Source organism: Serpula lacrymans (assembly GCF_000218685.1).
Source record: "Serpula lacrymans var. lacrymans S7.9 unplaced genomic scaffold SERLAscaffold_1, whole genome shotgun sequence".
Lineage (NCBI taxonomy): Eukaryota > Fungi > Basidiomycota > Agaricomycetes > Boletales > Serpulaceae > Serpula > Serpula lacrymans.
The window spans coordinates 3,028,778-3,038,936 of NW_006763290.1; the positions used below are offsets into that span (position 1 = coordinate 3,028,778).

The 10,159-nt window shown below is 42.9% G+C and overlaps 1 protein-coding gene across 1 annotated transcript; it reads right to left on the reverse strand.

Annotated features, from left to right (window-relative positions):
• Positions 1-3,861: 3,861 nt before the first annotated feature.
• On the reverse strand, positions 3,862-8,146 carry SERLADRAFT_444395 (uncharacterized protein; the record flags this gene model as incomplete). The annotated part of the gene is made up of 11 exons (XM_007312461.1): positions 3,862-4,605; positions 4,660-5,135; positions 5,190-5,547; positions 5,607-5,769; positions 5,822-5,938; positions 5,994-6,008; positions 6,061-6,242; positions 6,298-6,357; positions 6,409-6,710; positions 6,761-7,475; positions 7,529-8,146. 11 exons carry the CDS (start codon positions 8,144-8,146, stop codon positions 4,111-4,113), a joined length of 3,501 nt encoding a protein of 1,166 aa, XP_007312523.1.
• Between the last annotated feature and the right edge of the window lie 2,013 nt (positions 8,147-10,159).

Consider the following 10,159-nt stretch of genomic DNA (forward strand, 5'->3'; position numbering starts at 1 on the left):
AAGCAAATAGGATGGCAATGTACATGGGCAATGCAAGAAGATGAGACAAACGACCAATGATTTGATAGTATAAGATGGAAGATCAACATCATGAAGACGGACCAGCTGCCCAATTTGGACCGGCTGCAGGGGCTTTGCTGAAATTATGTGGTGGTTGACAGATTGGCAATGAAAGTGAATGGAGAGCGGTGACATCAGGTATGGTGGAGGCACAAGGAGGATGAGTAGGAGGAGGGTGGAGGTGACAAAGAAGTGGACTAAGATAGGGATCCAAAAACAACCATGTGGTGAGAAAAAAAAAGACAGGATAGGGTTCATGGTGGGGCTAAGTAAGGGAAGGAGAGTAAGGGAGATGACAAAAGTGAGGGCACAATGTGTAGTCAGTGGCAATGCAAAAAATTGCCAAAATGCCAAAATGCCAAAAGTACCAAATGGAAAGCACAGGTGGGTGTGACTTGATTGCCTAATAGAGGTGGGTGCTGATCAGCCACAAGTTCTACAAAGGCAATATTAGTTACTATTCCATGTGGCACTGTGCCTATGTGGCACAAAGGCAAGTCTTCTAAATATTTGCTTCGTTATTAACACCTGTCCATGCTATCAATCAACTTTGGTGCATGACACCAGGGATGACGGATCCTCATCTACAAGGATGAGATATTCATTGTCGTCAAGTGGAAGCTTGACCTTTTCTTTGTGCTTACTTGGTAGGCTCTTCTTTGGTACAGACCCATCTATATCAGCTACATACAGTTCAGTATAAGGGTGTCCTGGCAGTGGAGACATTTGAAATATATACATTCACATGGATTTGCACACCAACCTGGCTGTTACCTTCCTGGGGTCTCTAGCATTGTGTTGCCCACCTTGCCCTCAGCCAGATATTAATGTTCCGCTTGATTGGAAGCAAAACCCCCTCAGGCAGTATCACTTGAAGACTCTTGTCATAGACGGAAACTTTAATGCAGAGCGCATGAAGTCAAAGAACCCCATGATGATGTCCCATTGACCAATGGCACATTATTCTTGACAGCAAACCAACCATACATAGAGCATCTCAAAATTGCCAAAGAAAATAAAGTGGGGTCTACTTGTAATAACCACAGAACTGTAAACCTGGCAAACAAGGACCGGCAGCATCTTGATGCTACTGCCTGCACCTGGCACAGAGTATTTTGCCCGAGTGCCATAGTGGATATTCAGAAAGGTGAACAGTGAGTTTCCCACAAACCTGAGATTGTGACAAGTGCTTACTCTTCATAGCCTCATGAACATGGACTATTCCCTGTGTCAGGCCTTGTTTTCACTGGCCAGGATCAACTTGGTCATAGTCCTCTACAATATACCGTAATGTCTTAATACAGTAAACACTTCTCCAAGAGGAATCTTGCAAGTCCCTATCTTCAGGTCCCCAGTGGTGTATCCATGTACAATGTAATTGTATTATTTTATGTGCATGGACATCAAGACATCTACATCCCAAAGTATGCCCCTAACTTCATCATCCAAGATTGGCCTGAACCACGTAAAATTAAGGATGTCCAGTCCTCAGTAGGGTCTGACAACTCCTACCATTGTTTTATTAACAACTACTCCAACATTGTTGCTCTGCTCACCCAGCTTACTCAGAAAGATATTCATTGGAATTTCTCCAACAACTGTCAGAAGTCCTTCAAAGCATTGAAAAATGCCTTCACAATTGTCCGACGTTTTTGCACTATGTGGCTGTGCATATTACTAAGCAAGTGACCGGAAATGTTATTGAGTCTATGTAATCAACTGTTGTAACTCTAACATGGAACTCTGTACCTATATTACGGGTTACTCCTTACAAACTTCAATCCCTCCAATAGTATATAAGCTGTAGCTCCTGTACTCCGTTCCTGCAGTTCAGATATCAACTAGTTCCTCCCACCTTTATTTAAGTCTCCTTCTAAGTTTTCCGGTCCTTCTCCAAAGGACCTTTACTCCACTCCAACTTTCATCCTCTACTCTCACCCATTCACTCTGTCAAGTCAGGGACCAAGGTCCACGGAAAAGCCTAGCACACAAGCTAAGTCAACTCCCAACCTTGCACTCTGCTCTGCTCCCCACCCCATTTCCATTTTACAAACTTCAATCACTCTGAAGGTTACGGTTCTGACACATCTGCTGGATTGTTGTAGTGGGCACACTTGTTTTGGTGGGGGTTCTGCCTCTCTCTTTCTCTTCCTGTTGTAGTCTAAGTCTACTGATGACTTTTTCTGCAGGATCTTGAGCTCTGCCGCTAATAAGGGCTCAGTGGCGTTGATAAGGTATTGTTGGACATGCTTGTGGATGGGAATGGGAGGGAGTAAAGTTGTCTCAGCCCATATAAACCTCTGAAGAGGTTGTCTGCAGGGTTGCATATGCTAAAGACATATTCAACTCAGATCTCAAGATATTGGGGATGACTTGGGATAAATATTGTGGATATGCTTGAACACTTTGTTGACAGCTTCATTGCAGTGCCTACCATTTGGCCAGCCTTTGACAATGCCAGAGTTGTCTCTCTAGACCTTGATACAGTGGCTAGAATGAGAAATTTCAGCAAAAGTGTATATGAGGAATTCAAATCTGATGGCCTCTGCCCAGCCAATATCTCTTCTTCTATGGTGCATTTTCCACCCTGGTATCAATCTCCACGTTCTCCACTTATTTCCTCTTGTGGTTGCTACTCTAATTCCCAAACTAGTGGCTGAAAAGGCCTGAAGGTCCGAGAATACTGCAGGTGAGTAAATGGGCTGCGAGACTTGGCCTAGCAGTCTGCACTATGTTTTTGTCTGGCCGGTGAGGTACAAAATGGCTTGGCAGAACACACCCCCAATGTGCACTCTAAGCCTGTCAGATATGTACACCGCATTATCATGGCTGAGCATGCATATAGTAACTTACTGTAAAGCTTGGGTACATCTTGTTACAATAACACAATTCTCAGACCTTTAAATTTCATTCTTCTTTCTTTTGTAGTTTTCACACCCTGTGCCATGCAGCACTTTCCGTTCTTGTTCAAACTCCACTTCTCGCACTGCACTGCTTTTTCCATTTTTAGATACAGGTTTCTCACACAGTGGAGCTGGTCACACACGCTGTGCCCTATGACATCATCAGCCACTGCCTTCATCAACTATATAGTACACATGTACAAACAAGCTATAGTAGTATATATACCCCAATAGATCAAGGAGACTCCTCAGCAAGTCCTCCTGTTATTTATATTAAGAACAAAGCCTAAGGGAAGTGCCTAACCACTTGCTGAGAGCTATCAGAGACTGGAAACTAGAGTCCAATGTGAGTAACTAGAGAATAAGAAGCATTGGACTCTGAAGTACTGTCCGAAGTTTTGTAAACAAAGGTAAACAAAGCAGCCACAGAGGCAAAATAATAGAGAACATAGTGAACACCAAGTGATAGGAGATTAGGGAAAGAAATGAAAATAGGTAGAAATATGAATAGAATAATTAGGTGCAGAATCACCAAAACTAACAATTTACCCATAACAAACTTGGTCCCACCCTAAGGGAGATTATCTCCACCTCCACTCACCCCTCCTTGCTTGTCTTTGTTGTGCACCAGAGTATACAAACTTTGGTTGTTACAAGTTGCCAAGTAAATACTAAAGTCTGAAAATAAGACGGAAACGGAGAAGTTTGAATCCTTGTTTACCAATATAGGTATAAGTTTCTCACACATGTTGGTGAGTGCTATTCCTTGTTGTTGCTCCAACATACTGTATTTCTAATTAATGTGTGCCACATCACTTCTTCACACATAGATAGTCAGTGTTCACAGGGCATGATCCTCCGGATCCCTTCGGTTGGTGGGCTGTCGAGTGTTGTGGACACACTGCATTTTACGACAGCAAGTCCTAGCATTATCCAAGAGATATTGAAGGAGGCCCTATGGTTGCAATTTGCAGGGTTCTTTGAAAAAGGTGTTTTCACTTCTGTATCAATTTCAATTGCTATCCAACTATAGTATCAACTGGATATATGAAGCAAGGGTACGTAAGCCTCAGGGAAAAGTAATAGACTATACACTATCTGAAGACCAAGGTGTCTTGAATACTCTTCGTTCGGGAACGTATAGGACTTAGGATGGGGTCGAGCCATGTTCGGTATTTTGATTATTGGGAATCAAGGGAGCAAGGCAGCTGCCATCACTATCTCGCGAACTGGTCGAATAGGCACTCCGAAATTCATCCGAATCATCCGTGGATATAGCTGGAGTTACAGTAGGTGATGTAGAGACCCCTCTGTGATGCGAGTTTGTCCGAGAACCGCACAGAGAGCCACCCAAAGAGACTCTATGTAGCTCCTTCGACAACGAAGTAGCAGAGTGCCTATTAGTCAAATCTTTACGAGCGCAGAGCCCCCCTCCAGAATGAGATGGGGGCTGTACTCCATTCATATCCATAAGCATGGTTTCGCATGATTGGTGTGTGGTGCTAATTGTTTGCATTGAAGTGACTGTGTCACGCCTTCTCCTGATATTGGCAGCTTCCTGTGGCAACATGAGATCTGCGGCGATTTCCTCGTCGTCTTCAGTACTCAAATACCTAGCTTCAGTTATCAATGCCGACTCCAGCTGCCACATGGTTAGCTTTAGGAGAAACAATGCTTCAACTGCACGTATACGTACCTTTTGTTGAATTTGTTTCACTTTCTGAGCGATCCGATCGCTCTGTTCGCTGATACCCTGATCTACTGCCATCATCCCATCTTGCACTAACTCTGACTGGGTTGCCGAAAACCGCTTAGTCTCAGGAAGAGTTCTTTCTACCATTTCTTCGTTACTCCTGTTGCCCTTTTGGGACTTGAAGGAATTGATTTCCTCTTTAACCTCGGGAACATTGACGAACGCCGACTCGGTACCCACGGAGCGATGCCTCCGGCAGTCGACGTCCGAAAGCGAGGATAAGCGACTTCCAGGTCGCGATTCGGTGTTGTAGTCAGATTCATCTGAATCCACGGCCATGGAAGCTAATGCACGTTCGATTTGTGCTTCTACCTCAGCAACCATTTCTGCTCTCTCGTGTTCCATCGTCTCCATCAAGTCTTTCATATTTCCCAGCTCACGCAGCGCTTCCTGGTGAGCCAGTTCGGTACAGTGCAGTTCTAGGATCAAAGAAAATCAATACCCAACCATCAATAGATGCAAGATATCCCTACGATTCTGCAAATTTGCCTTTTCGGAAGTAGTGAGTGTAACGAGACCATTCAATCTTTTAGTCTCCTTCTGTTCCCTGTTAATCTTCGTCCTTAAGTCACTAGCCTCCACACTTAATTTTTCAGCATAATGTTCAAAAGTGACAAATTTGTCGCGCCATAAATCGGATTCCGACATTAGGAAATTTAGTCGTCGTGATAGGCGACCTATCTTCGTTTCAAGGTCATCTCGAGCATCCACGAACGCCGTGGCGCGCTTGCGAATAGAATACTGAATGAGTTGCTCAGCGTGGGTGAGTTGTGGAGGATGTTTGACCATGTTAAAAGAACTGATCCGCTTGAAAATTGATGGTTTCTTAAGCTGTGTCATTGGCAAAGCTATCAGAAGGATTATACGGGGGAACTCACACAGCAACTTACCTTGTCCTGCAAGACAGCATCGAAAGCTTGAATAATCCTGGTTGAATGCCACCATTCTGGGGGCTTTATGGTATCTGCGATAGCAGCTGTCTCTGCACCACGTTTCGCCTGGATCTTGCAAACGGGTCTGAAACGCCCTGCTGGAAAAGCTTCCTTGAATTCACTATTGGAAGTCGCAGTCAGATTATGCAACAGAATAGCCAGGATCGACTGACCTCGGCACACTATGATCTAGGTGATAATGGGGCTCGAAGGCAGCGAGGAGTTTCTGCCGATATCTGTCTCTTTGCTGTTTGGTGGAGACAATACCTTTTGGAGGTGACGGGCAACTCCTACAATATATATTAGCGATGACGGCCTAATGGCCTCTAACAGATGAGAATTCACAGAAAATTGATGTCTCTGGATCCGCACTTATTAGCACATGCCTGGCACCAATAACAGTAGTACTTACAGGTCACAAACACAGACCTCTGGACCTGGTCTGATACTGAATCGCGCCTCAGTAGCTAAACCCATGATCCACGGACCGGGATCATCGACATAGATCTTCGCGTCACGGGAGTGGATAGCGGCAAGCGCAATGCCATTCCAGCCGCGCAGCTCTACGAGATATTTCACGGTTGCAACGGCAATCTAAAAGCAACAACCGAATCGAATCACGTAACAAGTAAATAAGAAAACTACGTACACCGAGCATTGCGGGGTGCCGCGAGAAGAACAAGATACGACCTGTAGGTGCAAGCGCTATCTGCTTTTCTAGTTATTATACATGCGTGACCTTGAATATCTAGCAACATACCTCACAGATCGTCAAAATGTGGTCAATATTAAGGCACTTGAACAAAGGCCACATAGTAAAATTAATATCAACCAACCCTCGGCCGAAGTCGAGACCCCCAGGAAAGCGAGCGATGACCTCCAAGTCAGTCTCATCATTTGCGGAGGCGTCAAGTTTAATGAGATCACCTGCGCGAGGGGCGGGGTGAGAAAGAATCTTGGAAATTTGAAGAGTGTGTGATTGCACATCCTTGGAAAAGCGTGCCCAAGAGAGGGTGAGGTAGTCGCGCATAAGATCATAAACCGGGTGTCTAGACACAAGGGCTGCGCGCAAATGTTGATTTAAAGGGTACAAAAGGCAAAAATGCACTTACTCAGAGCGTACGGCAACCAGAAAATAGTATCACCAGGAACAAACAAAGTACTTTCCCCAGGTCCATGTCCGATGGAGCTAGCCACCTCAAAATCGCTCTCACTAATGGCACCTTCTCCCTCCGTCTCCGCATCGGTCTCTCCATCTGTCCAAAAACCTTTATTACTTCTCCTCGAGTTCCTGTGGGCACGCAGTATAGGATCACCCAAACCTCCATTACCATTCGATAAGCTAACTTTGGGTGGACAAATGTCAGGTTGGAGCACTCTCAGTCTCGTCGCAATATGTGACTGTGCACTTTCCTTACGAGAGCGACCGGTCTCTAGAGTACGACGGATAGCGATGGCGCGCTCTGTATCAGCATGCGACCAAACAGTGAGGCACACGCCATGATAAGTGACTGGGCTACTATTTCCACTGTCTCGACCTTGCGTGGACGAACCATCTAGTGCAACTGGTGTTGGTACAGAGTCCTGAGCAAAAATCGAGGGGACACCGAGAGAAGCAGGACGAGCGTGAGAAGTACCTAAGGGGTAAGCGAAGGCACCGTTCGAGGAGTGTTCTGTGACAGTAAACACTGATGAACGGAGAAGATCACCCGAATGAGTGGGTGCCAATGGTGTAGCTGGGGTGGCGAGTGTAAATGTAAATGTGTGAACTGTAGATGCGGGCTGCAATGTAGAAGCAACAATTTCCACTTCGCGTGTGAAAGATAGCTTTCCAACAAGTGAGCATGAGATGCTATGTACTAAGATGCAGGTGAGAATACCTTCAGTGCTTTTGATAACATCTTTCCAACCTCCTGCTTAGAGAGCGTGCCTGCACCTTTAAGAAGATCAGTATCACTCCTATTACTCTTCGTTTTCTTTCTGGAACCACATGCTCCTGGACTAACAGTACTTCCAAGGACTTCGGGTCTCCACCAACGGTTTACGGCGCCTTCAGTATGATGCAAACCAAACACAGAGTCTGGATCAGCCAGAGTCCATGTATACGGGGATTTTGGAAGGCCGGACACTACATATAGAGAGGTGAGAGGAAGCGATGAAGGGAGATACGGATATTTGCGTGGGCCGCGAGCAGTATGACCTGACATTATAGAAGTACGAGACGACGCAGGTAATGGTTCCATTGACATTCTATGCTGAATACCTAACACCCGGGAAGCTTTATCGGGGCGACGTAAATGATAGTTTGTCGGAACAGCAGAGGATGGGGGAGTGTCGATGGAGTTACCAACGATATGTTCTGAGTTGTATTCTACGTCTTGTAATGTTCTTGTCACTGTGATGTAGTCCAGCTCGTCTGCAAGCTCTTTCCCGTTGTCGCAGTTAGAATTAAGATTTGGATCGAGCAGGTCACCGTTATAAGAGGGAAGCGTTTTCATGGAGACAAAGAAAATGCTGGAACCCTTGCTTGGAGCTTAGGGCAGATTCAAACCATCAGACTCCGCCAGGAAACCCTAATAGCGGACTTCCGGGCGTGCCACTGTGGCCAGTTGCTGACCTACAGCAGGATCTGTACCTGTGTGCAGTGATTCTGGACTTTCTGGGCATGCAACCAATCAGTATGCTTTTCAAGTATACCTTGGTAGCTTAGTTGGTAAAGCACCAGACCATGAAAGCTGGAGTCCCAGGTTCAAGCCCTGGCCAATGCATGTTTTCTCATAATATAAAAAAATGTCATAATTTGTCAGCTTGTAGGATAAATTTTGTACATTGTTGGCAATGAACTATGCTTTGGAAAACTGGAATAATCTTGCCTTCCTATCAGTTTGTTGATCAGGAAGGTGAGGTTCATCCATTCCATGGAGTGTACAGCTATATCATAATCATGAGTAAATTTTGATAAAATGTGATACACATTATGAAAAACATGGGGTATACATTTAGAATGATACAGGCCAGGATAATATGGATAAAATTGTGAATAAATTGTAATACTGCTGACTATCAACACTGATTATTGATTGTTGAATTGACTGTGTAACTAGTGATTGTCTAGAATCAATGGTTGATTACGAGTTGAAAGTAGTGTGTACTATTGCAATTGAATTTTTCTAGAATTCATTTTGGGAAAAAAAACTGTTTATAGTATTATTTATTTTGGTGAGAAAAATGTTAAATGATGAAAAGAACATTATATATGTGAACACATATCTACACAAATTAGAAGATTGTTGAACTGAAAACAAAATTTAAAACAAAATGTGTATAAAAAGAAAAGAAAAAAAAAGTAATTTTGAATGTTAGTTCAATGATTGCTAGATTCTTGGGTAAATAAAATCTAAAAAAATTGGCCTAGTAAATTGTATATTTTTCACAGTACAACATCATAAAATAACTAGTTCTACATTTAACCTGTTTTGTCTGTGTACATTTTCACTTTTAGTCAATATTTTATTTTCATTTTGTTTGAGAAAAAATTGTAAAGAAAGAAAGAGAAGATCTACATTGTTATGCTGAGATAAATTATAAATTGAATCGTCATCAAGTCACAAACTTGACTGTGAAAAAACTTCAACAAAATCTTTTAAGCAATTGAATTGATCTGACAATATATATAACATTTTAATGTGAGAAAAATGATAATTCAAAGTCCGATGTTTTTGCCACTACATCCTAAGATAAGAGGGAGAAATTCAAGTAATAGCTTTGAATCTTATTACCATTTTATCTGGAGAAAAAAGGTTTGTTTACTTTGTCTTTAGATACAATTTGATCAGTATTTATTTCAAGGAAAAATTGATATTTTCCCCTGGTGATTAGACTACAATACTTTGATACCTGTACTTATTGTGGGCACCTGGTAAGCCTTTATAAATGCAGTTGAGGTGTTGCCTTGACAAATCATTCCAATTCTGGATTACCAACTCCACCTAGCTATAGCAACTCTTTCCCAATTTCCTGATGAACAACCATACCTTTTTTTTTCAAACTTTTTACTAAAGCTTAACTATCACTCAACTATATATGACTGTTACTTGATGTTTGCCTGATTTTACATGACTTTATGTGACTATTACTTGACTATACTTGACTTTTTGTTTTTACTGAGCATGATGCCAGTAATGCAATATTAGTATAATGTTCTGTCAATGCCTTGTAACATCTAGCACCTCCTGTAATGACAAGAAAAACTTGTCTGCACTGTTTTTCTTGTTGCACCCTAGAAATATTATATAATCAGCTGAATTACCAAAAAAGAATGGGCAATAGAAATCCCTGACTCTATAAATAGCAGTCTTTGCACTTACCATCATAGTGTCAGTAACAAATATGAAGCTATATAACAACCGGTATCAGGCCAAAATCATGGAGACAAGACAGTGAAGCTGAGTGAAGACATCAAGTATCTACTCCTTATATAGTGAAATAACAAGGGTCAGACTAAAAGGGAA